Source organism: Brachyistius frenatus, unplaced genomic scaffold (assembly GCF_029030835.1).
Source record: "Brachyistius frenatus isolate BFR_SWC_R1_liver_20210118 unplaced genomic scaffold, ASM2903083v1 Contig_16, whole genome shotgun sequence".
Taxonomy (NCBI): Eukaryota; Metazoa; Chordata; class Actinopteri; family Embiotocidae; genus Brachyistius; species Brachyistius frenatus.
In genome coordinates, this window is record NW_027210615.1 from 5315276 (window position 1) to 5336989 (window position 21714).

The 21714-nt window shown below is 41.2% G+C and overlaps 1 protein-coding gene across 8 annotated transcripts in view; it reads right to left on the reverse strand.

Moving 5' to 3' along the window:
* LOC138618365 (solute carrier family 41 member 3-like) overlaps positions 1-18999 on the reverse strand; it is a 31600-nt gene extending 12601 nt beyond the window's left edge. The window contains exons 1-4 of one of the 8 annotated variants that reach the window (XM_069694086.1): positions 12652-12736; positions 11951-11956; positions 10957-11306; positions 731-838 (exon numbers count right to left, since the gene is read on the reverse strand). In XM_069694086.1, coding sequence (XP_069550187.1) covers positions 731-838; positions 10957-11306; positions 11951-11956; positions 12652-12721 — 534 coding nt within the window. In that variant the 5' untranslated portion in view covers positions 12722-12736. The other 7 variants (XM_069694078.1, XM_069694083.1, XM_069694081.1 and 4 more) reach the window with 7 other exon arrangements.
* Between the last annotated feature and the right edge of the window lie 2715 nt (positions 19000-21714).

Sequence of the window (21714 nt, forward strand, 5' to 3'; positions counted from 1 at the left end):
CCTCATTTGACCCCTTTTCACCAACATGAACAACAACACCGTACAATGAACTACAATCTGCCCTTACCCTCTTATTCCCTAACCTCTTGTGTTCTTCCCTTGTAGTTTCAGTTTAGTTCCTGTACGGCTACCAAGTATTTATTTCTTACACCATGTTTAATAAATAAGTACACTGTCATGTTAATGTGTGGGCTTTAATCCAAAGTGTTAGCAGATTTTGTTTCCACACACTTTTTTTTTTATTAAACACAAAACATTACAAAACTCTCTTGACAGATTTGAACATTGAAGAAGGTCAGTAGAGTGTAATTATAACCTCTAAAACAGGACGCCAAAACTGTGATAATCAGACCCTGACAGACTGTAAAAAAAATAAAAAAGCTCAAATATTGTGCCAACCTCAAAATCACAAGTACTACAACAAGATGTCGCTGTTATTCTGAATAATTCAAGTTGTTACATTGTGCATGGTCATTCCTTTTCTTACTTTATGAAGCAAACAAACCTGCCTTTCTGCAGACTGATAATTGAACCGATGGGGTGGACAGCTAAACAATAAATATATAGTATATGACATATCACAGTCATAATACTCATAGGTAGTAGTAACATGTAGTAATACTAGTTATCAGTAACACATGTGACATTGCATAAGGATCATACAATATTGAAAATGTGAAGATGTTTATGCTTATGCTATAAATAAAATGTAACTGTTGGTTCTTCTTACAGCAGTGGAGAGACGAGCGGCCAGGGTCATCTCCAGGTTTCCTTTGAGTCCAACCAGAGCAGGAACCAGAATGAAAATCTCTGTGATCACCTTGAACACCTCCCAGTGCTGGAACACACACACACACACACACACACACACACACACACACACACACACACACACACACACACACACACACACACACACACACACACACACACACACACACACAGGACCGTTATAGAGTGCTGCACGAAAACATAAAGACTAAGATCCTAATTAAGACTGACATTTACATCCTAAGAAAAGAAAGAAAAGCTCAGTGTCATCTCCACCTCCGCAGATGCACCCTCTGAACCTTGTCCCTGGCTGATGCTGTTAAATAAGACCATGGCATATTCTCGACTAACCCACTAGCCTACTTTCCGCATCTCTGAGCATCTTCAGACACCACGCCACACTGCACAGGTTCAGAGGGTTTGGAAGACGTACAGTTCACAGAGTTTGCTTCGTGTTTTCTCACTACAGCCCCCCGTTGGCACGTCCAAGACGGATCGAATCTATAAATAGATGACCATAAAAAAAGAACAAGGCGCGTCTTGCCAAGAGCCGAGTGATGTGGAGCGGCGACAGGCGGGGAGGCAGAGATTTACAGAGGAGAGGAGGGACACTCAGAGCAGGGCGGGAATGTGACGGAGAGACAAACCAAGCATGAGAGAAGAAGTTACGTTATATAGTCACAGCAATGACAGAAACGGACCAACACAGAAACGCATTGGAATATAAGCTATTATAGAGGCCACATCAAGAAATGATGTATTTTTTTATGGTTGGCGTGCAAAATCGTGTACTTGTTTGGCCAGAAAGCCCGTGAACACTGTAGAAACTATTGTGTTTTCAGTAAATGTGTCCTTGCATGAACTTTGAAAAGATGAATTCATGCGGCAAATATAGCTGCTTTTAAAGTGCAGTAAGAACGAAAACCGAGATATGCCTCTTAGCTAGCCTGCTCAGCTAAAATTAAGGAATAAAACGTTCAGGAATAGGTGAAACAGAAATTACTGAGTATCTTTTTCTTTTCTTTTCTTTTTTTTTTTTTACTTAAGCTTGTCCTTTGACATAAAAAAGATATAGACAGAGTCTAAGGGAAACTGGAACCTCTGTGTTCTGTTGTGACAATGGAAAATCCAACCTCAACAAAACAATGTAGTGGGTTCACTGCATTTGACTGGACCAAAGCTGGTACTTCACAAAAAAACACCAACAAGACAAAAAAACAAGAGAATGTCGTAGTTTATTCAAGACGTCTGGTATCAGAGGCCCTGAATCTACATGACATCCTGTGAAGCACAGGATCAAATTGAATTCAGGGATACTGGAGTCCATCAGCCCGCTTAGTTCTGAGATGGTTTAAGAGAGCATAAATACAATTTAAAGTTAGACAAATGACATCGAACGACAGCACTGATGGATATGGAAGGAGCAAACTAACAGGAAGTTCATTTCAATGGTCTCCATTGTTCTACAATACTAGCATAATAAACTTCACATACATACAATATATGCCGAATGCCTGCTCAACCAAGAAATGAATGTTATGTTGAAGAATAACTTACACCATTATCTGCTGTGCACTTGGGCTTCAGCTCCACCCGCCAACATTAATACAATCGATGAGATCACATGTGCATCCTGAATTGTTTATAGAGGTGAAGAGAGTGAAGGGGGAGTGAAGCCATGAGGCCATGAGGGAGGGCAGAGGCATGACTAAGAGCGTAGTGAACAGCAGAGGTGTACTCATGTATGTGTGTGTCTATTTATACACACTCCTGTCTGGTTCTGGACTGGTGGGCCTCGCTGATGGCCCATCATACAGGGAGGCTATCTTGGGACTTGACCCACTTCTGCTGCTTGCCACTCCAGAGCATGTTGAGCCACCAACACAGCTAAACACAGTTCTACTCAAGACCTCTCAGGAGAACAAAATGTTTATAATATTTCCTTCGTCGATACAAATATTGATACTACACTCACTGGCGACATCATCATTATGTTTTCAGAACTTCCCACACACACAAGCATTCAATATGTTGTGATCGCACTACTGTAGGAGATATTGTCTTTGACTGCATCTCTGTAAAACAGAATCTTCTTCTTACGTAGACATCAACGTTTTTTTTCAACGTCTCCTTCTCTGGCCTTTGTCTTTTTTCTTTCTTTCTCTGTCTGAACCACTTATTGAATTAAGTGTCCACTTTCATCTCCTCTCCTCTCCTCTCTCTCCTACATCTAAATCAGATTTACAAAGGTCAGAAAGGTGGATGTTACGCAAAGCTCCATCAGTTGATTAGAATACAGCACTGTCAACAGGGGAGCAGGAGTGTTAAGACTACGCAGGCATAAAGTAGCAGCTCATGTTTCCATCCATCCCTCAGTCCACTGAAACATCCCTCCCTCCACCCGTTAATCCACCTGGCCGTCAGTCTGTTTTTGAGGAACTCTATCTTCCCTCCGCCTGAGCAATAATTACTAAATTCTGCCTCTTCCCACAAATTTAACTATTTCTTTCTGGTCTCTAGAAATCAAATGTGCCTGACTGTGAGGGCAGCCAAAGAGATATAAAAAGGTAGACAAATCTGACTGGCAAATATCCAATATTTAATCAAAGGCCAATGTCAGTCTGACCCTAACTTCTGCTGGTTGAGATGAAATGACGCCAGCTGAGACTATTATCACCCGAGCAGCGGGTAAAGTTGATCGCTGCTTCTCACTCTGCTGTATAGACATCCTTCATACATCAGTACGGTGTACATGCCCACCTACATCAAAACCACTCATTCATGGCACAATGAGAAACTGTTTGTCGAAGGTCAATCCTCTGAACCACTCAGCATCTCAACCTCAGTGCTTCTTTTATACCGAGTGAAATGTTTCTGAGTATCAAAAACTGTCCAGGACAAAATGCAAGCATAGAGCACTTGCAATGATACCTTTCCTTTTTTTTATTCTTTAAACCAGATACTGTCATAATCAAATCAAAATCCGTCCAATTTGTTTCATCTTGTTCTTGTTTGTCTGTTCTGTTTCAGAAGGAATCACGTCCACTTGGGATGATGATTTACATCCAGCACCAACATGCTGTGCCACAACAGGAACTAGCGACCCTTTTGAGCAGCACTTACTCAGATAGATAGATAGATGGATAGATGGATAGATCTATACTTTATACTTTATTAATCCCACAAGCGGAATTTAAAAAAAAAGGATATCAAAGTTAGGTCCAACTAATGTTTGCCTTTGTATTAGTCACAGTCACCACATTTTCCAAGCCCTATGTAAGTATTTTTGTTTTCTAACACAAACCATACCAGTTTATTGTTCATTTGCTGTAATAACCACATTATCTCCATACCCTTGGCATACACTAGTTACCGTGCATAGATTATGCACAAAGTAAGAATTGTTAAACGCTAACATTAATGTAAAAACTATCACTAATTAGCTGAGATTGCACAGAATCACTGAATAACAGTGGTTTTGGAAGGTTATACTGAACAACTTCTGTTGTTGAATGAAACTAGTACAAACTAGTTTGTAGGCCTATTTGCTAAAGTAAGGTATCAAAATAAGTCTTATCTCTGTATTAATACTGATCGTAAGGCAGTAGTGTGGACCGACGACTAAGTCGTTTATGATAGACAAAGACGTTTTTCTTAGATTTTCATACTTGTATGAGATCCATAACGATGCCAGCGGACACCATTCCAAGTCCTGACACCAGGTACGGCACGATAACCTGCGCGGCAATGAGCCAGGAGCTCTCCGGTAGGAATCCATGCTCTGATCGAGTCAGCTTCCACGTCACGCCACGTAACTTCTTGCCCTGGTAACGCAGCTCCAGCTCCAGACGAGTCACCGCCATGTTGAATGAGGGTTTACTTTAAGTAGTATAAGTTCAACGTATAGTTAGCCCATGGTAAGAGTGACTTCAAAACACAGCTGATATGTCAAAAAAAGAAAAGAAAATTTCCCCGGTCAAAGAAGTAAGCAGGGTGAATGCTGGAGAGGAAATCAATCAATCAATCTGGTTGTCTTTGGTTTAAAAAAGGCTAAGGTCAAATATTAATCAATCTTGGAAGAAGTATATTTGACCTTTGAAGAAAAGAGCGGCTGCCGTGTCTTCAGATGCTGAAAAGTCCAGAGGTAGTCAAGGAAGTAAGACACCAGTCACGTTTCTGTTTCTTCCTATTAATGATCTTTTTTTCTAACGCAGAGGTTAAAAGCTAAAGGCTTTACTTCTAACTTTGATGCCAATGGAGCGCGGCATCTTTGGCCCAGTGGTGAGTCAGCAGGGATGAGGTATCCATTTTTTCAGAACCGCTGGGGAACACGATCATTAACACCGTTTTTGATTAATAGGCCACGGTGCTCTACAAAATCCTAGTTTGTCTTGCCTCCTGCCTTTTTCAAAGTAAAAATACAGGTTTAGTTAACGATTTAAAATAAAGACGAGAAGGATGACTGACATCCAAACACAGGTTAAAGAGAATGGACTCGGATAGTTCATATTTCAAGGAGTCCTGATAAAGTCCCGTTGCTCTGAACCCCTCCAGAATCAATTAGATTCAGTTCAAAAGTCCTTTCAGTTGAGTTTAAGGTTTGATGACTGTGGTCCTCAATCCATTTAATCCCGGTCTGAAATCCACCTGACTTGACAGCTGTATCCTGCAAATGACAGCAATGACAGCTGAATGACTGACTGGAGCAAGAAGAGGAGGGACAGTCCAAAAAGTCTCGAGACCTAGGAGCAGCAGGAAGCTCTTGAGTCATTGCCACTGCAGCCCATGTTCTCTTTAGTCAGACTAACAATAAGGGTGAAGAGGGAAAACGAAAAAAGAGGTCCAGGATTTCAATAAGAGATCCACTGACGAGATGCAGCGGCCGACTTCTGGCAGGCTGAAAGTGTTGTTCCTTTCCTCCTGTCAGCGTCAGGGTAGTCCTGCTCCCTCCACTCAGCTCTGCTGTGACGTAGCAGGAAAAGAGGCAGGGCTGTCTGCACCGTGCAAACTCACGAGGGAAACGACCGGCTTACTGCCTCGCACTCCCCCTCTCGCCATTTCTTGCTGCGTGTCTTCCTCTCATCCTCCCTCCCTCTGACCATGTGACATCGCTCCATCTGCATCTGATGGTCTCGCTGCGTTTTTCTAATGTCATGACTCATTCTTTTTATCCGTCCGTTCCCCCCCCGTCTCTACCTTCAGTCCGTATTTGCACCGTGATCCTGTAATGCATCTCCTTGTTCTGTAACGCTGTAACCTGGAAGACCAAACCAACACATTCTGTGCCGTACATCACCTCCCTGGTTTCAATCGGCTCAACTGATCTAAAGATCGCAAAGCACTTTTAAGGTCATTGCAATCTACAAATTGCTTTTCTCTTCAGCCTTTTCTCTCACAATGCTGTCACTTTCTCTGCTGAATGGTGGTACTTGTTACCATTTTCCTTTTAATTACGATTTGAACTTTACTATTAAAGGTTTTTTGCAAATTAACTGATCTGATTTTTCGTTTTCATTCAAGCATTAAGTAGAACTCGGTTCACAAGACTGAACGCTTCAACATTTTAATGAATTATTTCTGTCAACATCAACATTAAAGTTTGTGTTAACCAAATCACTAAAGGTGAAGCTGTAACTCATCAGGATCACCAAAGACTACAGCAATTTATTATGTCATAAAGCATGGGGACGCACAGGAGACAAAGAATAGCCACAATCAAAGCAGCGGGGGCTGAAATATGGTGACTTTTAGTCATTTCCTGAGATGCAACACAATAGGCTCGTTTGTCCAGACCCCCTGATGATATCAACTCCACCGGTAAAATCTGTGACGTGACCCTTAAAAAAACGCAACATGATACGATAATTCTGGTTTTGGTGTAATTAAACAGTTCAGGCTGAGAATGATGGTGCAACGTAACTAAGCTGCCATAACTGCGAACCCAAATAACCCTGAAATATTTCTATCTCATGCTCATTAACATTGTCTGCCCTGCTGTTTGTAGACACGTCATTAGTGAAAGACTTTCCACTCGCGACTAATCGTGAGCAATATCCCCGTCAGCTGGTGCGACGAGTGATGTGTTCACTTACTGTTGTACTTACTGGAGTACTGATAAGTGTTAGTGACTATGAATCTCAGCAAAGTAATATGAATCAGAGATGTGTTCTGGGATTTCCACACTGTGCAAACAAAAACTATAAATGTCAAAATCTAAAACATGAGGTGGTGATTTGAATGGACAGACTAATATATTTTCACCTGCCAATCACGTACACCACACCGACTGCTCTGTGCTGTTATGACCTAAAAGGAGAAACCTACCTGCTAAATTTAATCAACTTTATTTCAGCTCATTCTTACGTTTGTATTCTGTGGAGCGTGCCAGCAAAGGATTAACCAATGACAGCTAATAACCAGTGTCTGTACATCGATCTGTTGCATCTTTTGAGGATTAAATGCCACTTGCACAATTCTATCTGTTGGAATTCCTCGATTAAGTAATGTGTCACATGATTGCAATGCAAGGAATCAATCAAGTTTGTTGATTGGTAATACGAGTAAAGTTTAAGTTCTAGACCTATCGGGCTAATTTAAGACCGTGTCTGCAGTATGTTAGGCGGGCTCAATTTTGTAATGCTCTTTTGGCGCAAAATTGACGCGCACACAAACCAGGCGTTTCCGTGTGTTGTTGCAAATACCTTGGTTATCATAAAAAAAAATCATAATAAAAAAAACTCTCCTCATACTGGACATGTGCACACGAGCAAGCTAGCCACTGAAAACCACCGAGGAAGAAAATGGATTCTATTTGGGTTTCCACTGGGGCTTCCTGTCAGTTAAACTCGTATCTTGCAAACCGATTAGAACAATTAAAATGACAGAAAGGTTTCAGCTAGAACTCCATCGCGGAACAATCGGAAGCCAAACTTCAGGTTTCTAACAAGTACGTATTCCACAAAGCGCTATTGTCTCCCTCTTCTGTTGTTTCTCTTGGTACCGCCACCATGTGCTCGGTCAGCAACACAACACAAACCTCCGATTTCCCATAACGACCTGCGACACTCAGCCAACGCTTTCAGAGTCACGACTGACAAAAAAGGAACGTGTTCATGGATTTAATGACAAAATGTGGACATGAGTAAATTTCCCTTGAAAAATCCAATGACAAGGAGGATAGTGATGGTGTCAATACATCTAAGAAAAATATGTAGACTCAACTATTTAAAGTAACGACCGATAACTCTTCCCGTGCTCTTCACTGAGGCGGCACAGTGGTGCAGTGGTTAGCACGGTCGCCTCGCAGCAGCCTTTCTGTGCGGAGTTTGCGTGTTCTCCCTGTTGTTACGACTATGGGGTTTGTGTACGTGTTTTGTTTCCGTATGAATGAGAGTTGCAGCCGGTGTGGTGTTTGTATGCAAATGAGTGTACAGCTGCACAAGCCGGATTGGTGGAAGGCATCCCTGGCAGATGATGATGATTGGTCCCTGGCAGATGATGATGATTGGTCCCTGGCAGATGATGATGATTGGTCCCTGGCAGATGACGTCCACTGCTTCAGGCCAACCCTGACGTCGCTCCAGGCAGGAGGATTTCCCCCCCAGACTCCAACCTGCCACACGCACCTTGTGAATTCTGACATTGCGTACCTTTAGTGGTGAAGCTGGTAGGGGTGAGCTGCCATTCGTGTTGACTGTTTTCCCCTGTGTTTGGTTTGGTTAGGAAGGTAAGCTTTTGTGATTTTGGTTTGGATAGGTTAGAAGATTATGTTCATAAGATAGTTTTGTTTTGTTTGTTGTTTTGGCCTTGGCTCACCCCGAAGGCATTTTTAGTTCATAGTCTCTGTGTATTATTTAATTGTATCAATACATTGTTAAAGTGCCTGAAAACACTTCCCGTAATCATGTGGCTGCTTGGGACCTGGGGGAAAAAACGGGGCTACAAATTGACACCCATGTTATGTCTCGGCCAGCCCTGGACGGGGCATAACACTGTGCCTGCGTGGGTTCTCTCCGGGTACTCCGGCTTCCTCCCACCATCCAAAAACATGAACCTCAGGTTAATTGATGGTTCTACAAAATTGCCCTTAGTTGTGAATGAGCGCGCGAATGGTCTTTGTTTCTGTCTGTTTCTGTGTTGGACCTGTGATGGACTGGCAACCTGTCCAGGATGGACCCTGCCTTCGCCCTAAGTGAGCTGGGATAGTCCTCCTGTGACCCTGTTCAGGATAAAGCGGGTATAGATAATGGATGGATGCTCTTCCCTCATTTGAGAAGAGTGGACGCAACCAAACTTGATGCGCACGTTAATTGAATCATGCTAGCAATAAAACAGCAATAAGGACGGGTTACTGTCAAGTGTGAGATTTGGTTTTGTTTCTCGGTAAAATGACAATTAACACCAATTCACACAGAAGCTCCCCGTAAACCGCAAAACACGAATGTTCCAGTGAGACTGATATTAGCTGGTAATCTTAGCTTCTCAGCTTAAGTGGTCATATGTCATCACCATCGACGAACCACTGGGTAACACAAACAATGTATTTCTCTTTCTTTCTCTCACCTACACACTCTTCTCATTTATCATGTTGTAACATAATAGAACATCTACAGCACCATGTGGGAGGATCATCTTCCCGCATGGTGCTGTAGATGTTCTATTATGTTACAACGGTCCGTTCTAACGGTTTTGGAAAACATTTGTTTGTATCCAACATTCACATCCAGTTAAAGACACCTTCGGGTCTCTTTTTACCGCCACAATCTCAATTTACAGAAGACGTCACAGGTGCAAATTATTTTGGCGTAAAGACACACGAGTACAGTTTAGTACTTCGGGAGTGATTCAAGGCCCCCGTGCCGATTTCAATCCAACAAATAATATTACGGGTGCGTCAAAGATATATTTGCATAACTGTTGTGTGATGCAGCCTAAGTTTGGTAAAAGTGAAAGCCATAACTTGGAAGGAAATAATAAACCACCAGAGTAAAAAAAAAAAATGTAAAAAAAAAAGCCAGTTGGCACAATTGGGATTCAACGTGTAACAGTTAAGATGAAAGTTACAGGTGTGACAGGAGATAACATAAGCTACAGTAACAATCCTAATTGCTGATGGCGTAGCGCTCTCGTCTTTATCGTCGTTCCATTCACAGAGACTACTCTGCATGTCCTTGTCTGTCTGCTGCGCGTTGGGACGCAGCTAATCATCCTCCATCAGACGCAGGAGGGTAACAGATACTGTAGACTGGCGTGTGGAAGAAATACTGATGAGCAACAGATGAGTGAAGGGAATAAGCCATATAAGGATAGACGTGCGATTATCAGCACCGAGGGGGAAGAGAGAGGAAGTAAAGCACACAGCCGTGCGTCTGATTTCCCTCAGCCCAGCCCAGCCAGGGACGCCTGACACAAGATAAAGACACCACTATTCTAAACAGACACACACACACACACACACACACACACACACACACACACACACACACACACACACACACACACACACACACACACACACACACACACACACACAAAGTGGTATCTTCTTCAATTTAAAAAGAAGAAACGCACAAACTCACTCGCATATTCCTCTAATATACAATCTGCTAGAGGTCTTTTAGAGGTCGATGTAATAATGACAGTTTGGAACAGGAAAAATCCATTAGTCGATTAATCAGCCAAAATACTCCCCCAACCGCCTGCCTCATTGTATTATTCTTTATCGACTTTTTTACAAATTGGATAACCATTGAACCAGATATACTTTTAATTTCAAAATGTACGGATTCATTTTCCATCAAAATCAACAGGAATTATAAAGATGATACTGCGGTTCTTTTCTTAAGATTGCTGTTGCGATGAAATCTTCCAGATAAAGTTTCTTTAAGCTCAAAAAAAACAAATGGTTATCAGCACAGGAGCTTTCTATATTTTGGGCAAAACAAAATACCAAAAGACTGCATAATTCAGAAGACGCAACTCACATCAGAGAAGCTACAATAATAATCTTCTTCAAAAAGGTATTCCCGCAGCATCACCAGGAGTTTGTGATGTTGTCGTGCATAATGTGCTTCACTAATGCTTTTAATCTACACAATCGGATACAGTTAGTGGTGGTATGTATCCATAAAGTAGGTCTGCCAATAACATGTGTGTGATATCACTGTTAGAACCGTGTGCACTCACCTGTATGCCATCCAGCACCATGCCAGCCATCACCATGCCCATCCCGGCCAGCAGGTAGGGAAACAGCACCTGAAGACAGATCGCTGCGGCCGACTCCTCCTCCACTTTGGCAGCAGGCACTTTGGTCCTCTCCTCCACGGGCTTTTTTGGAGGAGGCTGGAGGACGGGGGGTAAGAGGAGGTCATCCTGTCCGTCTAAGGTGCCTCCCAGGTGGGCACCAGGACTACCACCGGGGCTCTTCCCCTTGGCCTTGGACCTTTTGTTCTTTTTTCTCTGGCGGGTCTGTTGTGGCGGTTTGTCCTCACCGGGCATGATGGCGGTGGTGGCTGTGACGAGCGCGTCTGTAGTGACTTCATTTGGGGGGTACAGAAAACAACCGGACGTAATTTGGGTTAGGTTTTGTTTCATCACAATCCTTTGTGAATCCTTTGTGAAGTGGCAGAAAGCAGTGAAAGGTTATGAGACAAAAACAAATCGGGATACACGTCAACAAAATATTTTCATCGCTTGCAGTAAATTGCTCACATTGATTCAAAAAACGAAAAAAATAAATATATATATATATATATATATATATGTTTTTCTTTAACCTCCAGTGAGCTATTGCCTTTTTACTTCGAATTCAGTCAAATTAAAACTATTTTCCTTGCCACCTTGCTTCAACTTGCACCGCTGGTATATAACACTTACAAAGGTGAAGCTTCAACATGACGGCGTATGTGGATTTGTATTAATATTACCTTCACTGTTGTTTTAGCATGAAAAAATTTGCTTTAGTTAGGAAGCAAACAGGAAAGCCAGCAAGTCCCACTCGATTACTATACATATTAAATACACACCATTTTGAGAGGTACAAATTGGGAATAGATAATGAATGAAATGTGTGCTAAAACCCTACAAAAGTTTTTTTTTTTACAAAGTTTGGAATTATTACAGCAATTTACTGGAGGCTAACGTCTTCTGTGGAGTTTTCTTTCTTTTTTTTTTTGGACACAAACGTCTGTATTTTGAAGTTACTGCAGTTTTGCTTTGCAGGTCTGTCTCTGTCCCAGTCCTCACAAATATGCAAAGAATCATGCAAAGAGCCGAGCTGCCCTGCAAAGTTTGAACCTTAACAACAAGCCCTGCTGTTTGCAAACAACAGACATTAGTTCCGCTCAGTTCAAAAGCACAAATCACGTCCCTACTCTTTTGACAGGTGAGCACCATCTTATTTTCTACAATTCAGAAGGCTGCGAAACATTTAACGAAACTATCTGTATAAACTGCGTTTACATTATCTACGCAACGTTTGTAATCATCAAAAACAAATAAATACAATGTGTATCCAGCGTGTAAACAAAAACGTTGTGCTACAGAGCAGGAAGTGAGTTCACCTGGTGGGACGTGTTGAGGTTTGTAAAGTCGGACTCTACGACCTACAACCCACAACTATTGTGTGGTTACGTTTCATGGGTAAACGTCATAAGAGTCCTTCCTCCGCCTCGTTCCTCCTCCGTGACCGCATTAACAAACTCCGACTAAACATCCGCATTGTTGCCATTTCACGCTGTTGATCTTAACGAGCATCTGTTTACGCGTCTGACAGTTTTTGTCCGATTTATTCAATGCAGATCACATTCAGACGGGCAGATGGAAAGAGAGTAACGTTCGGCTGCTGACGCTTAAAAAGAGAAATTAAAAGATGAATGATACACACGCGGTCCCGGTGAGGTCCCGGTGAGGTCCCGAAATGTCGGAATTCATCTGCAGCTCCCAGAATCATGAAATGCGCAAGTGTAAAAAAAAAAAAAAAAAAAATCCTCTGTTGACATCGTTCCCTCACCGGGAGCTGCCATGTGTACATCCCATAATGCAACTGCTCCGGTAACCACGGTTACACAACTCGGCGCTTTCTGATTGGATAAAGACTGGAGTAAAATAGGGGCGGGGCTATAAGTAGATCTGCTTGTAGCCCCGCCCCCTATGGAGACAAGGAACAGCTGTTCAAATTAGGAAAGTCATTTATAGCTTTTGTGAATGTATTTCAGTGTTACATGCCTTTTATGTGCAGTGTTTTTCACTCTAACAATATAAACTAAGAAGAGGGGGTCCATGTCTTTTCAGGTCAGAGACCAGAGTTTTATATTTTAAAGCAGTATTGTACTGTGACACACTCAAATATCAATTCAAATTGAATATTTTTTTCTGGGGATTGCTGGGAGTCAGTGGGACCTGACATGAAAACACACACTCAAGAAATCACAAGAAAAAAAAGAAAAAAACACTTTTAAATTTGAGGCCTTTATAACTATAACTGTACACTGCATAGCCATTGCTGCTGCTATAGTCTATGGCAAGCATTGCTAATAATGAAGACACATGCTCAATCAAAACATTCATTAATTCATGGTTGAAACACACTTTACTGCTGTCAATATAAGGACACAAACAACAACATTACCCGTTATAAAAAAAATACACATAGAGCAGATTATTTTCTCTATAGAAACTAAGAGTAGAATTATCGTCCTTACCTTTGTCTCCAGCTAAAGCTTGTGAGAATGAGACGGTGCGCAGCTGAGGTGAACGCAAGCTGCCAAGTATAACTGCCTGCTATGTTCTGTGTATGTGTTTGAGTGTAAATGTGTAACTATATTAAGGTTATGTGTAAGTTCCACTTTCTGTTTGCTCGTGCATTTTTGTATATATGTTAGTACATGAAGGTCTGTGTGTGAGTGTGTCCAGTGTAGGAGCCAGTGCGCCTGCATCATAGGGCAGCGAAGTCTTGAATTTCATGGCATTGGCAGATAAGGATATCCCCCTCCTGTTTCTTTCCATCTCTGGCAGGCTGGCTGACAGCAGCATGGCAGGGACGCCATTTTCACCAAGTCATTCATTAAAAGAATAAACTTTACAGCAGGCTCATCGTGATTTGTGGCTTCACTCACTTCTCACTCAGGATTTCATGAATTCCAACAAGAACGTCAGACCTTCATTACAGCTGAGCAGCAGGTGACCTATTCAAAACCATTTTAAAGACCAGGATACCAAAAATTAATCATTGCTCGATCTCAATTTGTGCATGTTTCAAGAAATGTTACACTGGTTTTCCACTTACCTTCATTATAAAGAAATAGATGATTGTGCTCATGTAGTTTACATAGCTTCTCTTTAGTAGGCAATATGAAACTATTAAAATACTAAAAGTGTGAGTTCTGGATTTGTGTCATGGCTGTTCAGTTAGGCAAGTCTTATTTGTGGCTGTCAACTAACCTGCACGGGTAACATAGAACAACTTGGTGATCTTTTCACTGTTGCTTGCAATATGACACCAGGCCATGTGCATGCTTGTGGCATTCAATGGTTATGTCATCGTCATGCTGTTAATGCGCTAGTGGTTAGCGTCTAAATAGAATCCTCACTTGCGTATTTCACTCATGTGGATGAGTGAGAATGTCTTCTTCTATATGAAAAAAATAAAACGTATCAGATATCTAGCTGCAGCTGAATGTTCATAACTTTACCAGGACTGTAGTAGTAAAGTTCCATCGTGTCTCACTGTTGAGAAGAAGCCAAATAACTTTTAATGTAGTAAGGCAATACGCTTTTTATAAAGACACCTTGAAGTCTATTACTCTGTTTTGGAAAGTATTTAGAGCCATTCAAAGTGTCCAAAAAAGTCATGTTGTAGATAAAATTGTCAATTTAAATGTAATAATGAAAAAAAAAATTGCAGAACTTTCTGCAAATTTATTTAAAAAATAAAAGTTGGAATCTGTCATTTACCAAAGTGTTTGGATCCTAAATTCAGTACTTTGTGGAAGCCCCACTGGCAGCAGCCAAGCTGGATGGAAAGCAGGTGTGACCTGCCATATTATGGTCTCTCCGCAAATGTTCTGCTGGGTTAGGAAGCAAACATGACCAAATTTATGAGGCTGAAGTTAAAAATCTGCACGTAGTATTTTAATATTTTGTCAGGTTGTATTTTGTGTATTTGTAAAAATTCTTTCTATGCATTAACATTGCTTGGTATTTGTGTATTGATTGGAACATGCATGTGTACACCAGTGTACACAGAGTGTGTCCAGGATTATGGCTGCTGGTGTCTTTGTTTTTACACTCTGGAGCAGGTTTTCTTCAAGGAGCATTCTGTATTTGGCTGCAATCGTCCTTCCCTCAGTTCTGACTATCGCCTACCTGTCTACCTATCGCTGCTGATGAGAAACACTCCCATACCATGAGGCTGCCACCGCCATGTTTTACTGTAGGAATGGTATTTATCATTTAACAGAGCTTGCTCTTCAGCAGATATAGTGTTGTGAGTTTTTTCATCAGACTAAAGAATATTTTCCTGATCTCTCAAGAGTTCTTCAGACAGTATTTGGCAAACTCCAAGCAGGCTGTCGTACGACTTGTACATCAGAGTCTTGTTCTTCTCCTCATAAAGGCTTGACGAATAAAGGCCTACTAACATGGTCGCCTTTCTGGGCAGTTCATCTCTGAATAGGACTTCAGAAGTTCAGTTAGAGGGCTGTTGGGTTCATCATAACCTCCCTGACTAAGGCTATTCTTGCTTGGTCACTCAGCCTGGCTTGATGGCCAACTCTATGAAGAGTCAGGGTTGTGACAAGCCTTTTGGAGTATTCTGAGTATATTGTATGTTTGCACACATAACATCATATCCTGTTTCATAAACATCGAGACAGCCTAATCCTGTGTAAAAAAAAAAACACGTCACCCAGAAACAAAAAAAAGTCAAGGGTTTAACATCGATACTGAAAGAACTATATGTGAGATATAGCCTCCCAAGGTGCAGACCCCAAAGCCCCAGAACAGAAAGGCCAGAATGCAGTTTACAAAATTGAACAAAGAAACCAGGACAGTTCTAGTTTCAAAGTTCTGTGGACCGATGAAACAGAATTTAACCTCAGTCCAATTGCTGGAAAAAGGAAAGTGTGGAGAATAAAAGGAACATCTCATGATCCAAAGCACCACCTCATTTGTCAAACTGGCTGCCAGTAATAATTATTGCCAGTTCTATTAGGATACATGGAGAGGTATACAGTACTTTTGTGTCTGCTCATACTTAACCACGTGCATCAAAACTGATTGGACATTTCACACTGCATTTATATACAGTGAAGGTCTGTCAGAACATCACCCATCCCCCCCCCCCACGAAACGTTAAATATGATGACTTTTTCTAACTTCATGTGTATCCGTCTTTTGAACCCCTAAACTTTGGTCGCTATGCTAACAGGGCTATATCTCACACACACACACACACACACACACACACACACACACACACACACACACACACACACACACACACACACACACACACACACACACACACACACACACACACACACACACACACACACACACACACACACAATAATGTAAACCTTCTCACATTAAAAGTCAGAATAAGCACTTTAATCTAGTATGCATTATTATATTAGGAATTAGGAAAATATCTTTCTGACTGTACATAATGAAGAGCTTCACAAACTACAGTGTACTCCTCACTAAACATGACACTTTTTTCTGTTAAGACTTTGTTTATTGAGAATTTCATTTACCCAACAAATGAATCCAACTCCTTCTATTCTGTTCTATTCTGCTGCTGCCATTTCACCACCTGCTGGCAGCACTGAATGTTTCCTTAATCTCATTTACTGACATTACACAACTTCACCACTAGGTGGCAGCATGGATTAAGGAGAAAGAAAAAAACCCCTAAAAGGTCCAGTTCATTACATTTTGGACATTCTAAAATAGGTAACAGCCTGGCAAAAATCTCACTCCCTTGCAACATTATACTGAAGCTAAAAGCAGACCCCTGAGGAGAGACTTTGTGTTTATGAGTACTCTTGAACTCTTTAGGTCTGCTGCTAACTGTTGCAATCAAAACAGGGAGGCTTGTAAAAATGTTCAACATATTAGACTTGACAAGTATGAAGAGCAATTTTCCAAGATGTTGAAAAAAAACCTTTCAGGTGCAGTAAGTCTTGGTGGTGGTATCACCTACATGGTGGTCTGTCAGGATGATGTGTCTGTAACAGGCCTTAAGTCCACGTCTTATTTGAGTTTATAGTAACATGATCCACGTTATAGTTATGGATTCCTTTATCCCTCTATTCAGAGGTGGAAAGCCCCTGGAGGTTATAGAAATCTGGTTTACAGTCCCTCACTGTTTGTTTTCAACCTATATTAAGTATAATCAAAACCAGGATTGCCTGGCACTATATGTCCATATATGTTCTGTCTTTTTTGTGCTTTTTTTGTGTGTGTAGTATGTTTCGTGGTGTTCTTTGGCTTCACTTCACCGGGGCTGTGGGAGCCCTGGCATTTTCAGCACCTCATTAACGCCTTCATGCAGACATGATACACAGGCATGTGCAATCTAATACATATTTATAAAGATACCGTCCATATGCTCTCTCTCACACACACACACACACACAACAAGAACAAAAGGGATTCAGCTCCATTTAAAAAGCATTTTTCTTTTTCAATGCCGCATCGTTGACATCTTCTCCCGTATTTTTTTAAAAGAGTTTTTCTGTAATATCACTGCACAAGTGCTCAGCTGTGTCATAGTCACATTCATGAGTGTGTGAAAAAAAACAACAATATAACATGCATAACCTTTTGCAAATGCAGGTGCTTGATTGAGTTAATAGCACATCCCATAACTGTAAAGTAAATCTTCTTTAGGTCACACAGGTATTTTATATCTGTATTCTGTAGTTTCCCTCAAACAAAATGGAGAAACAGTGGTAAAAAGCAAACTGTACTGTCAGCTGGTTGCTGAGATTGCCTTGCTGAAAAAGAAATGTACCCACTTTTTCCTATTTGCTAAAAAAAAAAAAAAAAAAAAATCTGTTTTTATTTACCTTAAAATAATCTAACATGCTCATCAGTAATAGTTAAATATAGCTATTTTAAAGTAAATTATGTCTGATTGATGTAAAAACTCAGGAGTGGTTTCAGGGGTTTTCTTCTTAAATCATACAAAGTCTAACTGACCTATTTCAAGAGATTTCATCGTTACAAAACAACAAGAGGAAACTGTTTTGTATATACCACAGCAGATCTATACCATTTAACCGCATTGTTTATTGCACCCAGATCAAGCCAAATTCAGCAAGAGAAAGTTTCATGTGACGGGTTGGTCACAAATCAGCCATGCAGCCAAGTGTAGTTCAAGAAATAAAGGGGATCACGCTGCTGCCACCATCTGTTTTGTGAGTGATATAACAGCTTCTCCACAAACCTCTGGTTTTCAACGAACACTCAACTGCACCAAGCTGGAGTTCTCAGATTAACACTTGGTGCAGACTTAGCCACAGGTTCTGGAAAAGGGGGTAAAAAAGATGGCCTTTTAGTCTGGGGAAGGGCCAACACCGAGTTTATTGTGGGCATGGTCTATGGTTCTGAAGGGAGCTTTGTCCAGGTGGACAAAATAACACTGATGATGTCATTAGAGTTATCTCAGCTGGAGTTTGGAGGCCAACAATATCTCCTGCTTCACACATCAGAGAATCAGAGAGAGGGTGAATCAAAAAAGATGTTCCTAAACTGTGTTACCAGAGTTTAAATGCAATGTTTTTAGAGCTTGACTAATACTAAAAACACAAATCAAGATATCTCTGCCTAAGATTGGAAGTATTTTAAAATCACTGAAGGGCTTCAACTTCCTCTAAGCGCTGGCGGTGGAGTGCTGGTTCCAATCCACCACACCAGCACTTTATATAGGCTACTACTGTATGTGGAGTGAGGCTCCATACAAATGTTATAATATTCAATGTGAGTGATAGTGGGTCCGTTTCACTGTGTTGAGGAATCATGAGCACAAAGCAGTTGATTTAGCTCTGATAATTACATAACCTCCCAGAAGCGTGTTGACTTTGTTCAGTGTGGACAGTGAGCATTGCACTATATCTATACATACCCCCAGACCACGCTGCTGCCTCCGTGGAATCCGGAATCCGGGATTTTGGACAGTGAGCATGGTAGTCCATGTAGTGTTTTAGAAGTTGCTGTCGACTAAGGAGCTTTGGTGCTTGTGTGATGATAAGCGCAGCGGTTGACAGATAGCTATGTGCTTCCAGAGTCTCTGGCCTGTGTGGTGGAAACTATCATGGAAACTTGTAATGTTGCTATAAATAAATGTCTCTGTCCTCTGTTGCCAGCCATGCTATCAGCAATTCAATCAGTCTGTGGTCTTTCTGTGTTCTTTTGTGTCTTTCTCATTACCAGTTTGACTATTTATTGGTTTGTTGCATACTTGCACGTCTTTAAGCTGTCTGTCAAGCTGAAAGAGGGCTAAATGTTTTTTTTTTTTTTTAACCCAGCGGTGAATATCCTTTAATAGCTACATACTGCCACATAAGAGGAAAGTATGAGCTGTAGGGACACACTGCATCTGAAGTGGGTAGATATATGAAGGTGAAGCCTTCAGCAAGGACATATTAGTAAAGCGTCTCTGTTTCCCTGTGGTGTACCTCTGGTTTACCTTGGAGCACCTGTTGCTGGTCACACCAGCAGCTGTTGGCCTTGTGATACTCCCACTTCATCCACCCCGTCACCCTCTCTCTCCCTGTACGCACGCACGCACACACGTGCTCACACACACACACACACACACACACACACACACACACACACACACACACACACACACACACACACACACACACACACACACACACACACACACACACACACACACACACACACACACACACACACACGCACACACACACACACACAAGCCACTATATTCCACCCCAACATTGCAACACCCCCTCGACCATTACCATTTGAGATGAGAACTGTCCTCTGTTAACCCCCTAAATCTGTGTGTGTGTGTGTGTGTGTGTGTGTGTGTGTGTGTGTGTGTGTGTGTGTGTGGACTGTGAAACACATCAGAAGCTTCACAATTTAGAGAATAACTAATTTGTCCATCTCAGAACTGATTTATTTTACACTTGAACAAGTTAAAATAACTGAGATCTGTACATCATACTCAATTTTAAGCTCATAATTGGATACTGCTTCAACTTTGATCTGTCTGGAGCAATAGTTTTTTAATAATCACCTCACTCTCTGTATAATTTAAATCCTAATGCAATAGATGCTGGGATTATACTGTTAAACTGACAACCAACCACAGTCAAACAAATTCTGGATTAAGGGTAAAATAAAAAAGCCTCGTGTTCAGGCACTCTGTGCAGGTGCGTCATAGCCTAGTTAACTAATACAGCTACAATAGTATGGTTCATTAAGGAGGGACTTTGTTTGGCTGGAGAGAGAGCAGAAGACGGAGCTGGAGAGTGTATGTTTCATGCCAAAAAATATAACATGGTATGTTTCAGAAAAAAATGTGTTTGCTATTTAGGGATCCAAGCAGCACATAGCTGCACAGAACCCTCTTGTCTTTGTTCCAGATATTATCATTCCGCTTTCACTTATTTGTCTGCGCTAAAAGTGAGGCTCTCACTACTCAGGCACAAAACATGACACTAAATGACCCAACGGTGGCGCTGTAACAATCAACGATATGTTTATGCAGTTGTCTCAAAAACGGCATAGGCTAGAGTCAAAATATTTTTACTATTTGAATCTGTGAATGTATCTGGTTCTATGCTCTAATACACTTCTCCTTAAAAAACTTCAACATCCCTTATAATAACAAAGCTACAATTTTAGCATTTTCGCTATCCAAAATTAAACTTTTTTTTTATTTCAGGACATCCTTGAGGCAAAACTTTGGCTAACTGCAACCTATGGTCAATTAAGAAGTCTCTCACTGTACTTGTTAAAATATGCAAAATCATTTGGCATGTATAACTCCACAAATATTTATTCAAATGCCACCAAAACTGACACAGACATTCTTTTGAATGACGCAATATCATTTTCAAAGGGGTTCAGTTTGGTCAAATGGTGAGTGCGCAGTGATATTCAATATCTCCCTGTAATTTGTACTGCATGGATAACATTTTTTATTTCCCCAAACATTTGATCAAATTTAACCAACAATGTAATCTCCATTAGCAGTACAAGGTGGGATTAGAACCATCAATCCTTAACAAGGTGGCATCTTTACCTGTTGAGCTAAACTGCTTATTGTCTGACCCACTGGGAAGCTGCAGCTACGGTCAGGTGTGACCTACCTTTTCCAGCGGAAAGCAAACTGTTTGACTCTTTCTACCTGTGACTGAAGGTGAAGTGAATCCTCGTCATTACAAACCTCCATCTGCCTCCACCTCCTCCTCTGCACGATTGCAGTGCTGGACTCTGTGTGAACTCTGTTTCCTGTAACACTTTCTATGGCAGTGCTTGTTCCTCACTGCTGAGGATAGCCCAGTGGTTTACGAACATCTCTTCAGAGCAGGAAATGAGGACGGGAAGTCAAGTCCTGCTGAAGGTAGGAGCTGCGAATTTAAAATCAAACTAAAAATACAAAATGCACACACACTAACTCCCAAAATAATAAAAACAAATCATTTCAAAACCAAATAAGACAAAAAACAAACAAAAAGAGAAGCCACAACAGAAACTTAAAAACAAATGGGTGAAAATCAGGTGTGTGCATGGGGATGTTCACAGTTATCCCATAATGTCAGTGGAAATTAGGTACATGGGGAAAAAGCATAAAGTAAAAGTTGCGGTTAGCTCCCGCTTTACACACCCCTTAATCTTGGGTACAGATTGGCCCGGGTTTCATAAATTAATGGAGTAGTGTAACCAGTGGAGACT